General features: G+C 43.8%; 1 protein-coding gene and 1 long non-coding RNA gene across 2 annotated transcripts in view; both read left to right on the top strand.

Annotated features, from left to right (window-relative positions):
* LOC309367376 overlaps positions 1 to 24,914 on the top strand; it is a 57,390-nt gene that overhangs the window by 28,606 nt on the left and 3,870 nt on the right. The window lies entirely within an intron of this gene.
* Positions 305 to 24,819, top strand: GEN1 (GEN1 Holliday junction 5' flap endonuclease). The gene is made up of 14 exons (XM_081906113.1): positions 305 to 450; positions 7,107 to 7,301; positions 8,960 to 9,146; positions 9,790 to 9,966; positions 11,142 to 11,252; positions 13,760 to 13,833; positions 15,679 to 15,764; positions 16,901 to 17,051; positions 19,756 to 19,792; positions 19,892 to 19,972; positions 20,911 to 21,041; positions 22,112 to 22,173; positions 23,006 to 23,149; positions 23,403 to 24,819. The coding sequence occupies exons 2-14, from the start codon at positions 7,141 to 7,143 to the stop codon at positions 24,794 to 24,796; spliced, it is 2,796 nt and encodes a 931-aa protein (XP_081762239.1). The 5' UTR covers positions 305 to 450; positions 7,107 to 7,140; the 3' UTR covers positions 24,797 to 24,819.

The following is a 24,914-nucleotide window of genomic DNA, read 5'->3' as shown; positions in this document are numbered from 1 at the left end:
GCTTCCGGCTCCCATCCGAAGGGCGCCATGTGCGGGGAACTGGCCCAACGTGACGACGATAGAGATAGAAATAGAAATGAAAAGAGAAGGAGATGGTAGAGAAAGAGCCCCTATGATCTCACCCAAAACACTCGAGGGCGTCCAACCCCGCTTTCTTGACACGGGTTTCGCCCACCCACCACCCACCTTCAACTGCGAACCAGAAATGTGAGGCATGCCGCGTCCTTCCCCTCAGCGGCAGGCCGTCCGATTCCGCCGTTCTGGCCCCTCCCTCCCGTTTACGTCACGATTTCGCGCACGCGCGCTTGGCGCCCGCGGAATTACGAACGTCGGCGCTTGGGTACCGTTGTTCGCCTCAGCGCGGAAGGGCCCGCGACGCTGACGCCGCCGCCGTGTCGTCTGAGGGACCCAGATGGGTCTGCGCCCACAGAGTCGGCTCGGCTCCCTTCGGTGAAATCTCTCTTTTCCTCACAGGGCGACTCGCAAGAACCTTTCCTAGAGCCGTAGGGTAGTAGAGTTGGAACGAGACCCCCTAGGGTCATCTAGTCCAGCCCCCTGCTGGACATCTCAGCTGAAGCATCCGTGACAGGCGACCATCCAGCCAAAGAAGGAGAATCCAACACTTGCTGTCAGAGAGAAAGGACTTCTGGAGGTTGGTTGGTCAGTCGCACCAAGAACCATAGCTGTCAACGTTTCCCTTTTTTTTTTCAGGGAAATTCCCTTATTCCGAATAGGATTCCTCGGAAGAGAAGGGAAAAGTTGACAGCTATGTCAAGAACGCGAGTCTTGCGGGACCTCTAAAGACCCTAACATAGAGTTACCAGACTTTTTTCAATAAATCCAGGGACACTTTAAAAAAAAATTAATTTAAAATGATTTTTTTTATTTTGAAAAGAGAAAAAAAATTAAGAACAAAAGTCAACACCACAGATCAAAGTTTGCTTTAAAACTGAGCTTTGGTTAATTTAAAAACAAACAAAAAACCCCCCACCATGCAATGTATTAAATCCGGTGGAAGAAACGTGTAGGTGTGTTTGAAAGAATCCGAGCGTTTTTCCTTCGCCCCCACTTAAACTCCTTTCCTGCATCCAGTTAGCCTATGGTTACCAGGTTTTTTGCAATGAAGCCTGGCTCCAGACTGCTGAGACTGCCGCTGCCACGTTTCCCGGGACATTTAATGAAATCCGGGGATGGAATTTGTCTGGGAACAGATTTGCAAAACCGGGGACTGTCCCCAAGAACCAGGTAAATCTGGTAACCCTACCCTAACAGGTTTATTATGGCATAAGAAGCTGTTGTGGACTAGAGTCTGCTTCACCAATGGCACAAAAAGAGTCCTGCACTTCAAGGGGTCGGACTAGATGTCCCTGGGGGGGTCCCTTCCAACTCTACAATTGTGTGATTCTCAGATGTTACCCTCTTTTGGCAGGTGCAGCAGGGAAACGATTCTAAGAGCGGAGGGGTGTTTGCGTGTGTTAAATTGGCAAAGCTTTTGCCCAACGTTTTTTGGATCGTACTACTGGGCTGCGACCTGATGTGCACTTGCTTGGAAGTAACAGTAATAATAATAATAATACCCTGCCCATCTGAATGGGTTTCCCCAGGCACTCTGGGCGGCTCCCAACAGAATATTAAAAACATGATAAAACATCAAATATTGAAAACTTCCCTAAACAGGGCTTCCCTCAGTTGTCCTTCACAAGTTAACACAGCCTTACATGGCAATCTTCTGAATGCAGCAGGGCACGCTTGTAAGTAAAAAGCATAGGATTATGCTGCCAGTTATGGATCCTCAAAATTGCAGTCTCCACGCTCGCATTTTACACAGCATTTCCAATTGGAATTCTCCAATGGAAACTAAATGGAGTTGACTCCCTGCTGTATGCAGTATCGGTCTCTACGCTGATGTGGGTATCATTGTTGTTTTCTTTTAAGAAGGCCTAGGCACTTATATTATTGTTATATGATGGGGGGCTGCTCTAGATGTCATCTTAGGGTTCCTCCTAAGCCTATGGTTTACTGTTTGTGAAGTGGGGCTCTGTAGAAAGAGAGAATATGAAAGTCGCCAAGCCAATCTCTTTGTCCAGTTAAGGGTTCTGGCCAAGTCCACTGAGTAGATCTTGTCATGGCCACACCGAAGATTCTTGAGTAAGCTTAGCAGTCAAGGAATAAGAGGAGAGATCCTCTTGGGAATCACAGCTTGGTCAAGTTGAAAGGACTCTGTGCATTGAAAACAGAGACGTATGTACCCATGTTAATGATAAAAATCCATTAATAAAAACAAATTTAATAGCTAAAGTTGCAAGAAGCAAAGAATAGGAATAAACGGATAGTTCTCCAAATGAATAACCAGAGGTAGAAAGTTGATTCCCACAAGGATTGGTATTGGCACTTACCGTATTTTTCGTTCTATAGGACGCACTTTTTCCCCTCCAAAAATGAAGGGGAAAATGTGTGTGCGTCCTATGGAGCGAATGCAGGCTTTCGCTGAAGTCTGGAGAGCGAGAGGGGTCAGTGCGCACTGACCCCTCTCGCTCTCCAGGCTTCAGGGATAGCCACCTGAACCCTCCGCAACACAGCAGGGGAGGAGGAGGAGCGCCGTCCAGGTTCCCTGTGCAGCCGTCTCAGCCCCATGCCTTGCCCCGGGCGGCAGCGTCCCGGTGCCTCTTTCCTCCGCGGTGGCTGTGGCAGCGGCGGTAGTGGGCTCGGGGGGGGGGGAGGAAGAGCGAGAGAGGGGGAGGAGCACCGTCCAGGTTCCCCGTGCAGCTGTCTCGGCCCCGTGCCTTGCCCCGGGCGGCAGCGTCCCGGTGCCTCTTTCCTCCGCGGCAGTCGTAGCAGCAGCGGCAGGGTGGAGCGAGATGCATAGACAGGACAGGCGGCGGCCCAGGGAGCGCAGCGCGTCAGCCACCTCCCCTTTCTGGCCATTCATCACTACCTCCACGCTGCAGTTGAAAAGGTCGCTTTTTAAAAAAACAAACAAAGCCGCCTGCCGCCGGGAGCCCAGTAGGAAGTTGTTCGAGCTGACATTCTCCGCCCACCCCCATCCGGGCTGGGTGAGGCGGGCAAGCAGTGCATCTCTCCCCCCCCCCTTTTTGGAGTGCACGACCAATTTGGGAGGGAAGGGATGCTCTTCCGGGGTGGGGGATCCGCTCCTGGTTGCACCGCCGTTGCATTGGGGGAGGATGCGAACCTGAACGAGGAAGCAGATCCTGTGCGGGGCTGCACCGAGGAAAGGCGCGCTGCATCGAAGGTTCCTATTGAACTCAATGGCGCTCGCGCTTAGTTCGCGGGGCCAGAGGGCAAGCCTCTCTGGTCTACTCAGAAGCAAGTCTCAGCGATGCTGAGGGAATCTCACACCCAAGATAAGTGTGCCGGCTGTTGCAGCCTCAAGCGCAGCAATCCAACTGTAGCTGCACTTGATGGCACGCTTAGCTCACGTGGGAACGAAACCAAAATCAGGGACGGCGAAGCTGTGACGTTCCGGGTGTTGCTGGGCTACAAATCCCATCACCGCTGGCTGATGGGAGCTGGAGCCCAACAATATATGGAGGGCTACATCCTCCCCACAACCTATATGTGGAAAAGAACTACGAAAAAGGGAGAGAGAGAGATAGTAGGCTATCAGAGATCGCAAAGCTCTTGCAAACTATTTTTAGCTGAGCTGAGAACTGGTGGTATCAGGAAATCCTTAAACGTGCTCATAAACCATGCAAGCAGCTTTAAATTTCACTTCTGCTTTTTCTTGAAATAAAGAGAAGCAGGACAAACTAAAAGGGAACTCTGCACTGGTGGGACATGTAAATGTCTTGCTTTAGCCCTTTTGCAAAGAGGAATTTAAAATGCAGCATAGGTTTTTCTGGTGTTTTCTTTTTTTACCACCCTGGCATCTTTCATGTTTAATAAAAATGTTCTTGGTGAAATATGGAAGAAGAAAAAAGCAGAGATGGAGAGCTGCGCAGTGCCTCTTCAGCCAAGTGGGAGGAAAAATGAAAGGGGCTCCGTTTCTCCTGCCGCTTCGCTGAAGGGGCGCTGAGCAGAGAGGGGGAGAATTATTTTCCCTTTGTTCTCCCCCTCTAAAACAAGGTGCGTCCTGTGGTCGGGAGCGTCCTATAGTGCGAAAAATACGGTACTTTGGGAAGTCAATACACACAGGTGAATCATGAGCAGGCTGGTCTAAAAGCAACAGCCCAGCAGACCATGCAAGAGGGATGCCAATCAATTCCTATGTTTCAGCAAAGGGTGCTTTTCTGTAGCTCTAATGCTATACACATTTCCGTCCATTAGATGGCACTGCTTCTATTTTTTTTGGTCAAAGGTGTCCTAGTGAATTCCTTTTTCACCAAATTTCAGTTGTTTCAGTGCACCAAAAGTTGGCCTCATGCTTAGACCCTGGGGTAAGGCTTGCTTGCAAGATTGTATTTAATGTTTAGGTGATTTCTTATATTATGTGTTTTACACACATGCATCAAAATGTGGTTTATTCACACAACAAAACACATGGACTACATCTCCCATCACCCAAAGCCAGCAGTGCCAATAGTGAGGGATGATGGGAGTTGTAGTTCACAACATCCAAAGCATTGGCTGCTCCTGATTTGTAGGCTTGGCAAGGTAATGTTGTGCTGCTTTGTGACAATGTCCTGTGAAGCCCAAAAGCCTGGCGAATGGGAAAGTTTTCATTTGAACAGCTACACATCTTAACTGTATTGCTTTTTGACCAACACAGCTACCACAATCGGGAACTTCTGGACATAATAGTTTAGGGAATGAGCTGGAGGCTCCCAGTTCAAGGCTCAGCTCAGCCACAAACTTCCATGGGGTGGTTTTAAGGCAGCTGTGGGGAACGTTTGGCCCTCCAGATGTTGCTGAACTACAACTCCCATCATCCCTGGCCATTGGCCATGCCTGCTGGGGCTGATGGGAGTTGTAGTCAGATGCATCTGGAGGTTCCACAGATTCCCCACACCTTGCCTCAAAGAGATGGATGCATCTCATCTTCCACTTGCCTCACTCAGGATTACTGAGCTATGCATGCTAAATGCTTTATCCTTCTCTTTTAAGAAACCCCTGCTCTGTGCAGTTTGTCACAGTACTCGATTCATCTCCTGATAATCGAGTTTCTCAAAAGCAGCGATTTCTTGAAAGGCAAAGAGCTTGCCAGACCCACCGTTCTAACCAGCTTCTGACATACTGTCGCTGGTTTCAACAGGATGCTAATTGTGTGTGAGAGTTTTGTCTTCAAAGCTGGAATATAAGAAGTAATCATTCAGACTGTTTGCATAATAAGGTCCCTTGCAGTCTCAGGCTGCAGTCCTATACACAGAGACTTCACGGGAATAAGTTCGATTGAACTCAGTGGGGCTTAACTTCTTCGTGGTCCCATATAGGATTTCACTGTTAGTTTCTTCCCATTCCCTCAACTCTTAAGATCCTGTGCATAAATACAAAGCTGTGTTAACTTAAAAAATATATATTAAAGATTTCCTTGGATCACAAAAGTGCATACATCATCTCTGTTTTCAGATCATAAAGTCCTTTCTACAGGCCAGTTCTATTCAATGTGAGAGACCAATGTTGTAGACAGTATAAGATGGGGGGGGGGAGGAGAGGTTGGAAGGGAGAGAAGGGGGGGGGATATTAAACTTTCATCCTTTCACATAGGGTTTTGTGTCAGCATCACATGGGTCGGTTCTCTTGTTTTTAACTACATTATTTCTGGCACAATGCAGAAGAATAGCCGCACAATTTCATTTGCAGAAGGGTAACTGCAGAGATACTTAGAGCAAGGCAAAGAGAGCCCTAAATTAGGCTACTAATAAATAGGCTGCTATCAGAGGGTGGGAAAGGGTGAAGTGAGAAAAATAACAAGGGGAAATGGGCATCATCAAAGGCAAAAGGGAAAGTGCCAGAAAGGGAAATCGGGAATAGGAAGGGACTATTGCAAGGAAGGGTCAGGAACAGATGAAGGCTGCAATCCTTTACATATCCCTGAGTTCAAGCACCATTTAATATAGTGGGACTTACTTCTAAGTAAGCGTGCATAGGGTTGTGCTGTAAAATCAGTTGGTGAAAGCCAATTCAGATTGATTTCACAAGTTTTGCTTTAAAGTTTATTATGCTATGTTTAGAATGGGCTGGGTGACAAATGTGCAATACAGAAGAAAAGATGATGTAGAGCAAGAAGCTCTTTTTAAGAAAAGCAGTTCAGAGATTGAAAGGAGGCGATACCAAGAGTTTAAAAGGGCTGTAAATGGAGATTGCTAAAAGAATGCTGATAATTTTTTTAATATAATAATTTTTATTAATTTTCAATTACAATAATCCAATAATAGCCTCATTATAAAAATGCCAAATTGTAATACAATTACTAATACCAATCATTCAAATGCCAAATTATGTAATTTAGGTAATTTAAGTGCCCCCCCCCCCGCATGCTAGAATTGATGGCTTGATTGCATTCCAAAATCTTATTAATTTCAATTACCTCCAGTCAAAATAGCAATCCCTTGTACAACAACTGCAGTATTAACGAATTCCATTCATAATGACACATTAAATGATTTATAAATCTACAGGTGAAGCATTAAAACTACCGTATATCCTTGTTCTTCCTGTGTGTGGCCATTATTCTGTCTGTGATGTTTCTTTCTGTCCTTGTAAAATATTATGTCTATCTTTTCCCTGTTGTTGCTGCTCTCCTTCATGCCTTGGGCGGAGCTAATATCCCATTGTTGTTTCAGAAGTTTGCTCGTTTGCTGTTTGTTATTTTTTATCATCAAATGTTATTTGAATCATTCATACTGAATGGAATAGGGATTTTTCCACCGTAGCAAAATGTGCTTTGTCAATGTACTTGGGCACAATCCTGTACACGCGAAAGAACCAGTGTGGGGTAGTGGTTAGAGTTTTGGACTAGGACCAGGGTTCAAATCGATAAGAATCCCGTGTGCTCAGATTTCAGTACTGTTGCGTTCAATGGGGCTGACTCATGCAAATATATTTAGGATTGCAGCTTTATAATTTTTATTTCCTTAAAAATCCTTCTTTATTGTAATTTAAATTTCATCACAAGAGACCTCAATTATATTTCATGTTGATCTCCGCAGCTGATGTCCTCGTACTGCCAGAATATTTGTGACAATGGGAGTGACCAGCCTGTGGCAGATCCTGGAACCTGTAAAACAACACGTCCCCCTCAGCAGCCTTAAAGGAAAGACCCTGGCTGTTGATTTAAGTCTCTGGGTGTGTGAAGCACAAACAGTTAAAAAGATGGTTGGGATAGTCAGAAAACCTCACCTTAGGTATGTACAATGCTGCTGTCTTACATTATTGTCAGCAGCATACAGATTATTAAATTATTTGCTTACTCGCTAGTGTTTTCCCAAATCTAAGGTATGGCTTAAATATTTTTCTAGAACTTGGAAGGAAGTTTATTTCCCCTGTTCTCCCCGTTCTTCACCCAGTTCTTGAGCAAAATGCAAGGAGAAAACAGTGAATGTAACCAATCCCATATTTATTTGCTTATCTTCATTGCTACCTAGCAAGGTAGACAGGATGATCTTGGACTCAGCCAGATTGGTTAAGAAAAAGCAGCTTATATGCATTATATATGCAATATAACGCTGTGACACCAGATGGCGCTGTGGAGGCCTGTCTTTCCCTACCGGATTTCCCTGTATGAATTTACAACACGTTTAACTGAAGCACGTCTTTGACGTGTCTAGATCCAGCCCTTGTTACTGGTGAAATTATTTTTGTTGTGCTGAGAATCCATGGCTCCCACAGCCATTGATGATAAGGTGTAAAGGATGAAGTATAGTCAAGGATGGATCGCTCTCAGAAGCCTCTTCTCCAGTGAACTCCACATACGGCTCTCAAATTCTTGCTGCGTGCCTCCTTTCCCAGCCCATAATTCCCTATGAAGTTTCACATTTCCACATGTAGTGATTGCTTCACGTATTTGGGTGTGTTTGACAGGCAACATAAAAAATGGACACAGAGATAGTGACGGCTGATCTTGCATGAATGTTGTACATCATGGTTTGTTTGTTTTTTAAAAAATTAAATATAATTGATCTGTCTTAACAAATATTTGGCCAACTTTAAATCCATTGTCATCATTATTAATGCTCATATCCTGTTGTTGTTTAGTCGTTTAGTCGTGCCCAAGTCTTCGTGACCCCATGGACCAGAGCATGCCAGGCACTCCTGTCTTCCACTGCCTCCCGCAGTTTGGTCAGACTCATGTTTGTAGCTTCGAGAACACTGTCCAATCATCTCGTCCTCTGTCGTCCCCTTCTCCTTGTGCCCTCCATCTTTCCCAACATCAGGGTCTTTTCCAGGGAGTCTTCTCTTCTCATGAGGTGGCCAAAGTATTGGAGCCTCTGGATCTGTCCTTCCAGTGAGCACTCAGGGCTGATTTCCTTAAGAATGGATAGGGTTGATCTTCTTGCAGTCCATGGGACTCTCAAGAGTTTCCTCCAGCACCATAATTCAAAAGCATCAATTCTTCGGCGATCAGCCTTCTTCATGGTCCAGCTCTCACTTCCATACATCACTACTGGGAAAACCATAGCTTTAACTATACGGACCTTTGTTGGCAAGGTGATGTCTGCTTTTTAAGATGCTGTCTATGCTACCCTCATATGCTCATATCCTACCCTTCACCAAATGGGCCGAGGGTGAGCTACAAAAGCACCCACAATTAAAACCAAGTACGAACGATATTAAAAATCTCAAAAGAAAACCACAAAACTATTCAATAGTAAAAAGTTTGTTAACAGCAGCAGGGGAAAGCAAAACAGCAGGAGGCAAGACGTCAACTCAGCCAAAGCCCTGGCGGGTCTTGACCCATACGTAAACAGCACGTGAGACCGGTGTATGATGTACCGTCAGAAGGGAAGCGATCCCATAGTTGGTACCGTTCCACAAAAGTGGCTCAACTCTCTTGCTATTGCAGGAATCTTTATTTTCGAGTCTCTCTGTTAACGCTAATGGGAATCCATTTGGTGTTTGTCATGGAGGGAGAGTCCCCAGAGCTGAAAGCAGACACAATGCGAAAGAGGACAGAAGCTCGCTTTGGCCCATCCAGCAAACCCAGGAGGGCAAGAACAGGGAGATCTCGTTTTAAATCTCTACTGAAAGAGGCAAGTGTCCATGGGTGGCTGCATTTCAGTGTTCGGGATACTGAATACTGCTTCCATTACCTTTATATAATCACAGGCATACATTTATTTATAATAAATTTATTTATTAATAATATTTAATCTATTTACTTTGTATAATTTTTTAAAAAATATTTTAAAGTAATATATTGTTCTTGACCAAGTCTGGTTTGATTTGTTAATGTTTGTGAACTGCAGAATAATTATGCTTAATTGACCGTGAAGCATTTTTCATTTTATTTTTTGGGAAGGCATTGTTTCAACGTCGCATGTCAATTTTATAGCTCCAGACACGCGTTTGTAAGATTTAGGGTTTGTCCTGACTCTTGTCTATCGTTTATGAGCTTCACCTCCTATTGATTTAATGACATGAGAAGATGTTCTCTGATTTTATAGCGCTGTGCTTTCATATGGCTTGTCTCTTTTAAAGAACTTATGAATTATTGCAGGGCAGCGATCTGCACCTCAGTGAAGTGTTTATGGAGCAGAACACAGGGGGAAAGTTGGTTCAGAAGTTTGTGGCGATTCTCGTGACCATTTGATGGAAGCGTGCATAATTTTGCAAAGAACTGAATTCCTGCTTTAGGTCTAACTGCATGTTCTCTTGGGTTTTTTGCTTCCTTAGTGCCTCGAAATGTTGGAGTGCTTAGGGGTCCCTTGGGTTCAGGCAGCGGGTGAAGCAGAAGCCATGTGTGCTTATCTGAACTTGAACGGCTATGTAGATGCCTGCATCACCAATGATGGTGATGTCTTCCTCTACGGTGCTCAGACAGTTTACCGGAATTTTACCATGAACATAAAGGTACTTTATTGGGGCTTTGTTTCAAAGAGCTTCTTTTTGTAAATAAGCTAAAAGACGAAAACCAAACCGGACCAGAATCATTTCACAGTTTGATTAAAATAAGATCCAAAGCCTGGGTAAACAATAATGTTTTTTGCTGGATGCTTAAAGGCTGACCATGTTGGCACGTGGTAAAATTCTCTGGGGAAAGAGTTCTATAATTGGTGAGCCACCACTGAGAAGGCCCTTCTTTCATTGCCACCTTTTGCACATGGCGAAGGTGACCCTGCAGCGAGGAAATAAATGCAAATAACTGTATTTTATAGTTGGTACTCTTAGCAGTTATCCTGCTGTGATTTCTCTTTTAAATAGGTTTATTTATATGCATTATTTATTTCCCACTTTTCTTCCATCATGGAATTCAAGGGGCATATGAGTTTGCCTATCTATTTATATTTCATTTGATGTGTTAAGGCAGAAGTGCACTAACTTCAACAATCCTTGAGAAATCTTAGTTACTGCAACTCCCTCCTCTCATAAGCTCTGATTTTCCCCCCTGGCTCTCAGCAAACCATAGTTTGCCAGTTCATCCTTCAGCTTGGAGGTTCTCAGAGCCATTGGAGGAATGTTTCTTTCTGCTGGTAGTAGCAGGGGTGTTTCCTCAGTGCTCATTGAAGAAACTATGTTAACGACATTTCTTCCTGCTTTGTGATCTTCTTTCTCCTTCGGCGATCACTCATAGGCGAGTAAGATTTTTTTTTATGATTGTTGATCACAGTGAGGGTTTACCAAACATTCCTTCCTCTTAGTTCATTTCTCCCTTTCGTCCTGAGTTCATGCTACTTCAAATTCCATGACACCTTTGGTGAAGGCTGTTCTCCAATTGGAGCGCTCACGGGCCAGTGATTCCCAGTTGTTGGTGTTACAACTACATTTTTAAAGATTTGCCTTGAGAGCGTCTTTAAACCTCTTTTGTTGTCTACCGGCATTACACTTTCCATTTTTAAGTTTGGAATAGAGTAGTTGCTTTGGAAGATGATTATCAGGCATCAGAACAACATGACCAGTCCAATGAAGTTGATGTTGAAGAATCACTGCTTCGACACTGATGATCTTTGCTTTTTTCCAGTACACTGGCAGTTCGCCTGTCTTCCCAATGCCAGAGGGTGTCGCCATCTGACTGTGTTCTTTTGCAGGACCCGCACATTGACTGCTATTCAATGTTAGCTATTGAGAAGACACTGGGCTGCAACAGAGAATCACTGATTGGATTAGCAGTTCTACTCGGTTGTGATTATCTTCCTAAGGTAACAAAACAAAACAAAAAAATGTTGACGTTCTGGAATGAACAGCTGATCTTTTTGCATTAGCTCATAACCTTCCCTGGACATGACACTGATCAGATTCTCCAGTTACAGTACAGATTGCTTCATGTCAACTGTCTTCGTATGCTGGTTCCTAGTCGGTGTTTCCTAATAGATTTATTTCCCTTCCCCCATGCTTTTCCTAGGCCAGGCCCTGATCCTATGCTCTTGGGCTCTGCAGAAATTCTTGAGGCTAGCATCCAAGTAAATGTGTGCGTAGTATTGAGAAATGAGATTCCCAACCCATCTTTTGTTCTTAAAGGCGGGGAAATGGGGGTGGATCCTGAAGTGTCCCTTTTGTGAATAAAAGGACTCCTTCCATTCATGGAACAGACCGAGATGCATTGGAGCCTCTTGCTGGAGAGAGGAAGGAAGTTGATTTTCTCTGATTCAAACTGCAGTCCACCATATCGTCTCCCATACTCTTTTGTGGGGTCTGCCAGCCCTCTGGAACAGCTTCTCAGTGGGCTGTAGGCAGAAGGAGGAATCCATGAAAAACTTTCCCCCTCCACTTCCTCCAGCTGGGGTATCCCAGGAGACATTCATGGGGACTCTTGATCCAGCCAACAGACGAGTGCTAGTCAATAAGGATATTTTCATAGAATTGTAGTGATGGAAGGGAGCCCAAGGGTCATTTAGTCCAACCCCCTGAAATGCAGGTATCTCAGCTAAAGCATCCATGGCAGGTAGCCATCCAACTTATGCTTAAAAACCTCCAAGGAAGGAGAGTCCGGAACCTCCCTAGGGAGACCGTTTTGGTGGCATATAGGGCTTAACATTTGAAGCCAGGGCGTGTACATTTGGATTCAGAACAAATTTGCCTGTTTCTTCCTTTGGCACAAGCAGTTCTTTGGACTGCGTAACTTTTGCTGTCTTTAGTGGGGCTAAAAGGGCTCGGCTCTCATTTGTGAATCAGGCCAGCAATGAATGGGAGTATATGCTTGCTGGAAAAAGAATTTATAAAGCAGGAAAGTGACTGAGCCTATACCCAGCTGAACAAATAAGTCACATTGGGTGAAATCAGCCCATTCTGTAATTCCCTAATCATTCTTCCTGGCCACACACATTTTTTAATTTTCCATTGCTCTCTGACAGCTTTAAAACAGTGATAATCGCAGTCAAACTACTCTGCTTCGGTCATGTACATACAGGCAAAGCACAAACTACTGCTAATTCTATCTAGAGATTTAAATGAGCCATACTGTGTGAACGCTTTTGCAATGCCGCCATTTCAATGCAGGCATACTCCTCCTGCAAACATTTCTGACTCCTTTGACTCCCGCGACCTCCCTTCAGGTGATGCAGCTGTCTGAACAAAATCTTCCAGTGTTTTGCTGCCAGCTTTCAATTTCAAAATATCATCCTCTTCATCCAGCCAGCTACTTGCCCTTCTTTCCGTTTCAGTCAATCTGGTTTTTGAGTTTTTCAGAAGCAAATCCATGTTTTACTGCAAGATCCCAGGCGTGCCTTAACAATCTGATTTGTGAAGCTTTTAAATCTGTTTCTTCCAGAAAGTTGGGTAAAGCAATTCAAAGCTCTTCCGTCTGCCACATGTTTGAAAGAGAGATTGACGGAGAGAGAGAGCATCCTTTAACATATTGATTTTACAAAACCAAAACCAAAAAAAAAGCCTTTGCTTATAATAATTCTTTGCACATTCTCATAATAGTCACCTTCCCTGACCCTGTCAGGCTGTAACTGATTGCACTGTTTGTGAACAATGCATCTCTCCAGTAATCAGTGTGCTTTTGTTAGAGGATGTTTGCCTTTTGATTCTCTTTAGTATTTGTTTCACATTTGACCTTCCACCCCCATTTTAACTTTGCGTAGCATCGGAGAGTTGGAAAGGGACATTGGGGGTCATCTGCTCCAACTTTACAACATCCCAACCAGACAGAGGAGCTTCACACATAATTTGCTACAGGTCAAACCAACGTGAATGTTAGTCGCTCCTTTCCATGTTCACCACATTTTGTCTTCTGCAGCAGATAAATGTCAAAGCTGCCCATTGCATTTTTAAAAATGTGTACAGTGGTACCTCGGGTTATATACACTTCAGGATACAGACGCTTCAGGTTACAGACTCCGCTCACTCAGAAATGGTACCTCGGGTTAAGAACTTTGCTTCAGGATGAGAACAGAAATCGTGTGGCAGCAGCAGGAGGCCCCATTAGCTAAAGTAGTCTTCAGGTTAAGAACAGTTTCAGGTTAAGTATGGACCTCCAGAACGAATTAAGTACTTAACCCGAGGTACCACTGTACAGGCATTTTTTTCATTCAGTCATTTGTTGTTTCAACCATCACTGTCATTTCAACCACCTGCCACGCTGACGATTTAACAGTTTGTATGAAAGATACTACGGGAAAAGTTTCGTATTCGCACTGCAGTACTCAAAATGCCGCTGTAAATTGCTACGTCAATGTGTGTGATATTCTCTTGTCTCTTAAAGGGAGTTCCTGGAGTTGGAAAAGAACAGGCTTTAAAGTTGATTAAGACTGTGAGGGGAGAGAGCTTACTGCAAAGGTATATTTTATCTTGTCTCACAGGCTAGAATTTACAAATTGTCAGCTGTACGTTTGTGTGAGCATTGTGCATCATACAGGCCTAATGCTGAGTTGCTTAGTGAAAATTAGCATCCTATAAACCCTGCATGAGTTTTCAGATACATTTCCCTGCTACAGATGACATCCAACATTAGTCATACTTCAAGCAGACTTATTGAAATCAGTGAACTAGCCCACTGATTTCAATGAGTGTACAGTGGTACCTTGGGTTACAGACGCTTCAGGTTACAGACTCTGCTAACCCAGAAATAGTACCTCGGGTTAAGAACTTTACCTCAGGATAAGAACAGAAATCGCGCGGTGGCGGGAGGTCCCATTAGCTAAAGTGGTACCTCAGGTTAAGAACAGTTTCAGGTTAAGAATGGGCCTCCGGAACGAATTAAGTTCTTAACCCGAGGTACCACTGCACTCATTTATACATCAGTCTTTGTCACCAGAGTTCACAGCAGTTTCTAGGTTGATCTCCCAACATACTGGAATAGACCTACTTGCTTCAGCAGCAGGTGCCTCTGAGCAAATGTTCTACATGTCTAGCACTGGTGTTTGCCTAGGCAGGCGCATTATGTGACCCATGAGAGCAGCAAAATAACCAGACTGTAGAACGGTGATGGGATAAAATCAGGCCAATTGATAGCAGCAGGCAGGGCAAGGGTTGGCATGGGATTATGTCTCAGGGTCATTTCATCATTCCACAAGCCCCATCTTGTTGGAATGGATCCGCTGGGTTTGGATCCCTCCAAACCTGTACGTCCGGAGTTGGCCAGTGTTGCTTCTTGCCGTGGTGCAAGCCGAGCAAGCAAGGCCTCACTGGGGGACCCAGATGCAAATTCTAAGCAGGCAGATACTGAACCCACACTTGGGTTTGCAGTGGTCAATCCTCCCCTCAGGATCCCCCCCCCATACTATGTTGATCCTGACCAATGCCATTTCTGCACTCAAACAAAGTTCTTCCGCCTAACAAAGAAAAGCCATAATTTCACTGAGGGAAAGGCAAAAAAACAAAAAAACAAAAAAACCTGCAACCAAATGCCAATCAGTTTGAGAGGGGGAAAATCCTTTCTGGCCCTGTCAACCAGTGACCCAGAATTGCTCAGTGAAGGCTCTAACCCAAGGGTGGGTGGGCAGGAAGCTCTCAAAGCAAAATGGCTGTGAGCTCCAGGGGAAGCAGCCTTATATAGGGTTCCCCTCCCCTCTTCAGCATCACATAGAGAGGACACTGGGCAAAACCTTACCTGTATTTTGCTGCAATCCATGGACCACAGTGCGGCCAGGCAAAGGCGTCCCGTGCTTATTGAGCAGGAACGGGGCATATCCCACCACCCCGCAGAATCAAAAATGTAGCTTCATATTGTACTCTTTAAGGACAATGGACAAGTTCCAATTGGTTTGGAATAATCTAGATGACACAATTAAAGCCCCAGAGATGCAAATTCTAATAGCTAGAATTCACTGGCATACAGTGGTACCTTGAGTTACAGACGCTTCAGGTTACATACACTTCAGGTTACAGACTCCGCTAACCCAGAAATAGTACCTCGGGTTAAGAACTTTGCTTCAGGATGAGAACAGAAATTGCGTGTCAGCTGTGGGAGGCCCCATTAGCTAAAGTGGTACCTCAGGTTAAGAACAGTTTCAGGTTAAGAACAGACCTCCAGAACGAATTATGTTCTTAACCCGAGGTACCACTGTATTTGTAAGATGTGCATTGCCTTAACACGTAAGCAGCAGATCTTACAAACAATGGTGATTGTGTGCCTCACCTTAAGTGCTTCGTGCTACTCTCTTCCTTTAAATATTATTTTAGGTTTGCGCGCTGGAAAGACCAAGACGATGACATCCCAGCCCTAGCAGCAAACAAGGTGATTCATTGCACCGTGTGTCGTCATCCAGGTGAGTCGTCCTGTGACTTCAGAAGTGCAGTCCACAGAGGCCTCCCTTTCAACAGGTGTGCAGTAGCATTAAAAGGTTTCTTAAAAGGAGACTGGATTGAGCCAGCGCCAATCCATGAAAAGTGAGTGATAACCAAATCCTTTTCTCTCTACAGAAAATTGTAGTCAGCCTCTCCCCGAAAGAACATTCTGTAGCACAATTGGCGTGTTGTTTGTTATTATTGTAGTAATATATCCTGCTTTCTCTCACCATGGATAACTCAGAAGGTCTCTGGTTCACGTGACATGCTAAACCAGGCATAGGCAAACTCGGCCCTCCAGATGTTTTGGGACTACAACTCCCATCATCCTTGACCACTGGTCCTGTTAGCTAGGGATGATGGGAGTTGTAGTCCCAAAACATCTGGATGCCCAAGTTTGCCTATGCCTGCACTAAACCAAACCATAGTTTAATGCGAGCATGCAGGCTATCAAGAGACCGGTTTGGGGAAGCTTAGCTTCTTTCTGGTCGTTCTGCTGTTGTGGTGCCAGGAGGAAAAGCCGTGGTTTGGGTTAGCGCGTTGTCCAAACTCCTGGGCTTGTCGTTTAGTTCTTCCACAAGCTGCAAACTGTAGAACAGACCTTGGTTACACCTTGTGGTTTGCCTGGATGGAGCCAAACCATGAGTTTGGGTTTGAACAACAAGCTAAGCCAAGCCAACACAGCAACCAAACAAACCCCTATACAGTACCTGGCATTTTATTTTTGTTTTGTTAGTTTTATTGCTTTGTTTTGTTTTGTTTCATAAAATGTATATACCCTTGACTGTAAGAAAAAAAACCTCAAAGCTGTTTACAGATAGAATGAAACCTACAGAAATGCTTCAGCTACTTGTGCAATTATACCTCATTCAGAACTTTATGGGACACACATCTCCATTTTAAGAAGCCTGCACTCTCCCTTCCATTTTCATAAATTTATTACAAATTTACAAACAATCCCCAAGCGCCCAAAACACAAAGAGAATTCCATAAATTCCCATAGACTTCCCTCCTCCCCTTTGTGGGTCCTTGGGTTAACTTTTTTCCTCCCGCATCTTCTCTGTTGACGCAACTCTATTAAATCTCTGTTACAACCGTCACCACCATTTTCTTGCAGGAGCTTATAAAGATCATGAGAGCGCTGGGTGCCGTCTCTGCGGCAGCGCAGCATGCTGTGAACCCCACGATGCGGAATTCTGCTGCCCTTGTGACTGGCACTCCTCCGAGCAAGACCTGCGAGTCAGCGCAGTGGAGAATGGCATTAAAAAGTAGGTGTGCTTTGATGTGCATTTCCCCGAATTGCTTCAGGAAAAGGACGCCAGTTCTCTGGGGGTCTCACCTATGCAGTCACACAGGTGGGTTCTGCACCTGTGCAGAGCTCTGTTTTGGAACTTTCTGATGCTTTAGCAGGAGGCAAGGGTGCCAACTTGAATAAAATTTGTTGGGGGGGGGGGAGTTAGGAATGTCCCGCCCCGTGTCATTGGTCACAAGATGTGGCACACGGGCACCAATTGATTGGCAAAGCCCATCAACTTTAGGAGGGTCCCAAGAATTATCTCTATGGCAGGAGGCCACAAACGTACACTCAGTGGTGTGGCGCTTGCCTTTTCACTCAGCTCCTTTTCTTTCTTTTCTTGAAATAATTTTCATTCAATTTTAAAAATACAGTGGTACCTCAGGTTAAGTATTTAATTCATTGCGGAGGTCCGTTCTTAACCTGAAAATGTTCTTAACCTGAAGCACCACTTTAGCTAATGGGGCCTCCTGCTGTTGCCATGCCGCCGGAGCACGATTTCTCTTCTCATCCTGAAGCAAAGTTCTTAACCTGAGGTAATATTTCTGGGTTAGCGGAGTCTGTAACCTGAAGCATATGTAACTTGAAGCGTATGTAACCCGAGGTGCCACTGCATAAAGATATAACAATCCAACTGTACAATCCACAGTTAGAAATTCCTCCAAATCTCTGGACTTCCACCTTCCCCTCCGTGGGTCCTATTGTTAACCTTTTCTACCGCATATTTTTCCATAGTCCATATTTTATATCACTGTATTCTCACCGTAATACTTGCTACCTTACAAGTGTTATTGCAATCCTGCTAATGTTTTTATCTGCTTACAGTGGTCTCCAAGATAAATTATGAATTTCTCCCATTCTTTATTAAAGTTTTGGTCTTCTTGGTTCCTGAGCTTTCCGGTCAGTTTTGCCATTTCGGCGTAGTCCAAAAGTTTAACTTGCCATTCTTCTCTTATAGGCACCTTGTCTTTTTCCATCTCTGGGCTACTAGCATCCATGTGGCTGTTGTTGCATACATAAAAAGTCTTCTCTGCTCCCTTGGAATATTCACACCTATAATTCCTAGTAAAAAAAAAGCCTCTTTGTTTTTTTTACAAAAGTTAATTTAAACATTTTTTTTCATCTCATATTATTACCCAGAATGCTTTTATTACCTTACAAGACCATTCACTCAGCTCTTTTTTGACCTTCACAGCCGCAGACATTATAAAGGGATTTTTTCGGTGCTTGCATTTTCGCTCAGCCTCACTAGGCAAACAGATAAATGGATACCTTATTTTGGTTCTTTAATTTCATATTTTGTTGGTGTTTTTATATAGTAAAAATTCACCTCTACACTACCTTGTTCGTTACCCAAATGAGGAAAAACCGCCTCTGGTTTTTTGGTGTTTTTTTAAATAATAATAATAATTTTTATTACATTTTCTGTTTTACAATTTCAAATAAATATTTTACAAACTTTAAAATGACATCCCTTCTTCTCTTTCTGTGGTTCATTTTACATATCATGCATCCCTGCATATTTTACTATAACCATTCAAATCAGTTTCCCACATTTACATCCTTCAAAAATTATTTACTCTGTTGAATTTATCTTAATGCTGCCAGCGTTTTCAACTGTATACAGTTATTTTCCATATATTCAAAAAATGTTTTCCACTCTTCTTTAAACATATGTTCTTCTTGCTCTCTTATTCTATATATTAAATCTGCAAGTTGTGCATATTCTGTCAACTGTTCTCTTTAGGTAGGATCTTGCTCACTTTAGGTAGGATCTTGCTCACTTTCCATTTGGGGGCTAACAAAGCATGGGTCACAGTTGTTGCATACATAAATAATCTTTTCTGAGACCAGGGAATTTCAGTCTGGGTTATCCCCAACAAAAAGGACTCTGTTTGGGGGGGTAAGTCGTTTTGAACATTTTTTTTTTCACCATTTCCCAGAACCTTTTTACGTTTTTACATGTCCACCACATGGGGAAGAATGTTCCCTCCACTTCTTTACACTTCGAACATTTATCTGATTCTGTTTTGTAAATATTAGCCAACCTACTCAGAGTTAAGGTGACGCGGGTGGCGCTGTAGGTTAAACCACAGAGCCTAGGACTTGCCGATCAGAAGGTCGGGCGGTTTGAATCCCCGCGACGGGGTGAGCTCCCATTGCTCAGTCCCTGCTCCTGCCAACCTAGCAGTTTGAAAGCACGTCAAAGTGCAAGTAGATAAATAGGTACCGCTCCGGCGGGAAGGTAAACCGCATTTCCATGCGCTGCTCTGGTTCACCAGAAGCGGTTTAGTCATGCTGGCCACATAACCCGGAAGCTGTACGCCGGCTCCCTTGGCCAATAAAGCGAGATGAGCGCCGCAACCAGAGTCGGTCACGACTGGACCTAATGGTCAGGGGTCCCTTTACCTTTTTACTCAGAGTTAAGCACCATCTATGAATCATTTTCAAGTGCTTCTCTTTCAATAAATAGCATGCTGTAAATTTCAATCCACCTTTTGAATAAACCGCAGAAACAAGGAAGCTATTTCCGAGTCGAGAATCCAGACTGGTTTAGCTCAGCTGGCTGTCGCTTCACCTCTCCTGCCCTTTCACATTAGGCTTACAATTCTGAAGGCATCTCCTTTTCACACTTCACATTTCTAACCTCTTCCTAATGTATGCATTTTTATTCACAGGAAGGCTAAAGCATGCAAAGGATTTCCATTTCCTGAGGTAATTAGACCCGATTTGAAAATCTGGAAATGAATGCTTCCTAGAATCTTCTTATCCAGAAACCTTCTCCTTTTCACTTGTTCTTTTTTTCCTGCCAAGGTTATCGAAGAGTACCTAATCAGCAAAGATAAACCGATGAAGTTAAATGGGTGCCGGAGGCCAAATTTATTGTCCTTTCAGGTACAGATAGTAGATTTTGATGGTTCAACTGATTGTATGCATTAGCATTTGGCCCAGCTAGTAATGATGTGTAGTTGCCATTTTGTTGGTTAGAAGAATCTTCGTATAAATAGAAAAAAATTACGGAAAGTAAGCACCAAAAAATAGTAGGAATTATTGCAGTGTCGGTTAATTGTTTCTGCATCTGAGCACTCAAATTAAGGAGAAACTTAAGCAGTTTTAGAAAATGAAGTACTCTGGGTGACTTTCAACTGATTCATGGAGGAACAAGCTATCAGTGGCCACAAGGGCAATATTCTACCTCCATTGTTGGAGGCAGTTGATGGGAATCACAAGCACAGAGCATGCTCTTGTGGTCAAGACTTTCTTTCAGGATAATGGTGGGCTTTTGGTGGTAATAATAATAATAATAATAATAATAATTTATTTATTTATACCCCGCCCATCTGGCTGGGTTTCCCCAGACACTCTGGGCGGCTCCCAACAATATAAAAAAAGGAAATAAAACATCAAACATTAAAAGCTTCCCTAAAAAGGGCTACCTTCTAAAAGTCAGATAGTTGTTTATTTCCTTGACATCTGATGAGAGGGCGTTCTACAGGGTGGGTGCCACTACCAAGAAGGCCCTCTGCCTGGTTCCCTGTAACCTTACTTTTTGCAGTGAAGGAACCATCAGAAGGCCCTTGGAGCTGGACCTCAGTGTCTGAGCTGAACGATGGGGGTGGAGACGCTCCTTCAGGTATTCTGGGCCGAGGCCATCTAGGGCTTTAAAGGTCAGCACCAACACTTTGAACTGTGCTCAGAAACGTACTGAGTTTCTCTTGTGTGCTAATGGCAAGTGAACTGTTTCATACATGGCACTTGAAAAGGTTTTCGCCAACAATACTGTGGCACCAGTTTTAGAGGACACATGTTTAGAGCTTTTCTCACACTTACAGAGATTTGCTTTTGAGAAAATGGACTGGTCCAAGCATTATGCTTGTGAGAAATTGTGCATCCTCCTCACATACTATGACATGAACAGAAGGAAGTCTGGCCATTTTGACCCACAGCAACTGCAGGCACAACGGTAATATAATTTGGTAGTTGGAGGAATTCTCACCCCCTGTTTCTTTTCATATCTGTTGCTGGAGAAAATCTGTATTCTTGATAGCCTTGTGGAAGTGGAAAATATATGGGGGTTTTATGCCTGTATTATAGGGTTATACAGTCCTGTATTTCTGATGTAGTAAAAATCCTCAGAACATAACCCCCACATAAATGGTGGGATTGTTGTATTCTTTTACATATTGCAGCCACGTGGAAGATTAGCCCCATAAGTGGTGGGTTTTTAAAGTTTTTATTTATTTTAATGCCATTCTCATATTTCCTAAATAATAGTCAGTTAGCTTTTTCTGTTCTTTTCTTAAATAAGCACTGGATTCACAGAAGATTGAAAATCCCCCTGCCCCCTTTTTTTAAAGTAATTTAAATTCTGAATTTCACTCAAACTTTTAACTGCTTGGGCATTTTTCTGTTTGCATTCTTCTATTTTAAAATGGTTTATGTTTTTTGCTTTTTGTGGAATATTGCAGCCAAATATAACCAGCAAGCGCAGTGCTAGTTAGTGTATGAAAGGGTAAAGGACCTCTTTCTTTCTTTCTTTCTTTCTTTCTTTCTTTCTCCCTCTCCCTCTCCCTCTCCCTCCCTCCCTCCACATCATGTAATGGGATGAACATGTGTGACTTTGCTCACAAGGTTACAGCGCTTTTAGAATCATATTCTGTATTTTCTACCAAAGAGTATTTTGCCTTTATTATTGTTGCAGCTGCATGGCACAATTGCACCTTGAATCTGTAAGTAAAGCATTTTAAACTTGCTTAACATTGTGCGGGCTGCTAATTGCAAGAGGGGTAGAAAGAGGTCAGTTGCTGTGTGTAGTTGAAACGGGATAAGAAAAATCTAACAACCTATATTCCTAATGCTATACTGCTACTTAACTTTTGTGAGTTTCATACTCTGCTACTGGGGCTCTCTTGCGCAAGCCCTGCGTTTTGAATCTTGGCAACCCAGCCAATTCTGTTTTTGTTCACCCACACATGTGGAGCCACAGGGATTCCTATATTTTAATTCCCCCTCATTTTTATCTTTATTTTACAGGATAATCAAGACCCGGACTAAAAATGGCATTCCTTGCTTTGAAATAGAGTGGCAAAAGCCAGGTTGGTGCTGTTTTTTTCTGCGTTCTTTGGGCTTATCATACAATGCTGCTTTAAATGCTGGTTTAATGAAAAGTTTCCTTACCACCTTGAAGGAAGGAAGGAAGACAAGGATGATGTGATAAGAAACTAACTTTAGCAGTATTGGAATGTTAAAAAATAAAAGACGGAATGGCCCTGTGTGTCTAGTGATCGCTGCTTGGGAGAATGTTTTTAGATTTATTTTTAACTAATACACACATGCGCGCGCGCACACACACACACACAATTAATATATGTGCTTGCCACCCTAGACCCTGGATGCATATAAATGTCTATATGAGTAGCAGAGCAGTAATAAATGCATTCATACTGCATTGCAGGGGATTGGACTGGATGACCCTTGGAGGTCCCTTGCCCCTCTATAATTTTATGATGCTATGGAATGAAAACGCCAAAGCAGAGTCAACCAAGCCCTCCAAAAGCCTGGGAGAACATATGTGTTTTTACTGGGCAACAGAAGGCCATCAGTGACTTCTTGCCTGAAAGTCGTACCCTGGTGATGACACTTTTGGAGCAGATTGCATCCCCTCCTGGCAATTTTTTCCTCTCTTAGATATTCATGGGAGGAACAATTGGGGGGGGGGAGCAATGTGGAGACCGGGGGGGGGGGACTGAAAACACCCCCTCTCCTAAAAAAACAACAACCCACAGGGCTTAGGAAATGACAGTTCATTTGCTACTCCCTTGGATTGCACAGTGCCTAAATGAGAACAGTTATCTTTTCTGCAGCCCTGAACCTGCCCATTTGTACCTGATAGTATTTTGTTTCCATGCTCTGGATTCATTGCTCCAGATCATTACGCTACAGCAGACAATCAGCCTGCAGAACCCTTTTTAATAACAACAGAAGAGGCGTCACTATTTGAGGCTGCGTATCCAGAAGTGGTTGCCCGGTACCATATGGAGAAGTTGGAAATATGCAAGGAAAGGAACAAAGGTAAATCTGAAGCGTCGGGTTTTGCTGTTGATTAAATAGACACCGCGCTCCTTTCGTTTTGTGAAATTGCCTATTATCCTCCCGAGATGTATGCATCTTAGTCAGTGAAGCATTATAATGTAAGCAGATTCTCAGTCACTTCCCCAGCCCTTGCTTAACTGCCCTTTAAATCACAGATTGCTTCTGTTAACTTCATCACAAGGAACAAAGCCTCATTTTTACAAGGTGACTTTGTTTTGTCTGGTTATTTTAGGTAAGAAGAAGAAACCTAAAGAGAGAGAATGCTTAGCTGGGGACAGTGAAATTGCAGATCTTCTTTCTCGGCTGAACATGCGATCTGATGAGGAAACCTTTCCAGGCAAAGATCCTAAGCCCCCATTTACAACTGTTTCTGGTTTTCAAACAGTTCCAGAAAAGGGCTCTAAATTTCAGGGCCTACCTGTAACTGCACATTTTCCTACTGCAGTCACGCAAAGTCAAAACCCACCATCTACCTTGCTCGTGACTACTTTGCAAAATACAGAGTGTAATTGCATTCCTGACGGTTCTCTGAGATCGCAACCTGAAAACTTGCGTGCATCTTCCCAAATTGCCCATCTGCAGTTGAGTGACATTGACTGGGAAGGAACGTCCTTCAGCATTTCTCCAAAACGGGTTAATATTGCTTGTTCAGAATCTGAGTCAGATGCGAGTAGTAATATTCCAAATCAGCACTCTTCACTGCACTGCAAAACAGCTGAAATCATTCCCCCGTCTTTGAATTCTGTGCGATATGATCCAAATCTACCAGGGAGTGAGGAGTGCTCTGTCTCCAAAATTGACCTTCATAAAGGTCAAAATGATTTATCTTCACAAGAGCGGGCAATTCTGAAGCCTTCTGTTTTGGAAGCTTCTCCCAGCCTTTCAGATATGTCTCTGTTAAACTCTTTGCAAATGGTAGAACAAATCAATGTTACATCTAGCCCTGAGGGAAAAGCTCCATCTCCTTCAGCTCAGTTAAATGACAGTGCTCAGGAAGTTGAAAGCATATTACGAGTAAAATATCTGCGGGTAGTTGGCTTGCCAAACTTGCTCAAAAACTATGAAAATCCAGCCCGGGCATCAGATAACCTCACTAGTCCAGGAACTTCAGTGTCTCTGGGCGCCGGAACACGAAAACCAACTTACTTGGGAAACAAGTCACCAAGATTGTCTCGCAAGTCAACGGAAGTCCTAGATAGCTGTCGGGTGAGGGGAAAACCCGTGCCGGCCACTCATAAAAGCTCGCTGAAGAAGAGCGTGTGCCAGAAGATTTACTCCAGTGAAGACAGTGATGGTGAAAATGTGAAAGGTAGAAAGAAACCTCACAGAAGCCCTAAGTGGCGAAGGAAGGGTCGCGTGGGTCAGCTGAAGGACAAGTGTAGGGACAAAAGGAGCAGCCATGAATTGGTGGCTGAAGTTGTGCCAGGAGAGAACTCTCTTAAAGGGCCTGCCGTTAATTTACCAGTGGAAGAGCTTCCTGTTGCACACATTCACAATTCTCTGACACTCTCAGAATCTAAGTTTTGTCAATCCTCTCCTCCTCTTCAGGCAAGTGAGGCTGCCGTCTGGGCTGATAGCCCCCTTCCTTTGGCCGAACGGCTGAAACTAAGACTGCAGAGCAGTTGAAGATCCCTTGGCATTTTGCTCTTCTGGGCATTTCTTAAACTCTCTTCTCCTTCCCCCTCCGTAACCTTTGTAAAAGCTCAACCGACAGATCTATGTAAAGAGACACAACCTTAATGAG

This window comes from Podarcis melisellensis, assembly GCF_964234715.1.
Source record: "Podarcis melisellensis genome assembly, chromosome: 3".
Taxonomy (NCBI): domain Eukaryota; kingdom Metazoa; phylum Chordata; class Lepidosauria; order Squamata; family Lacertidae; genus Podarcis; species Podarcis melisellensis.
This window is presented reverse-complemented; position numbering and strand designations above follow the sequence as displayed.

What these genes read in the sequence shown, in the direction of transcription:
- GEN1 (XM_081906113.1), top strand. Translation starts at nt 7,141, where the DNA reads ATGGGAGTGACCAGCCTGTGGCAGATCCTGGAACCTGTAAAACAACAC. An exon ending in GGAGAGAGCTTACTGCAAAG is followed by an intron (nt 13,834 to 15,678) that starts GTATATTTTATC and finishes ATATTATTTTAG; the next exon opens with GTTTGCGCGCTGGAAAGACC. An exon ending in AAGGATTTCCATTTCCTGAG is followed by an intron (nt 19,793 to 19,891) that starts GTAATTAGACCC and finishes TTTCCTGCCAAG; the next exon opens with GTTATCGAAGAGTACCTAAT.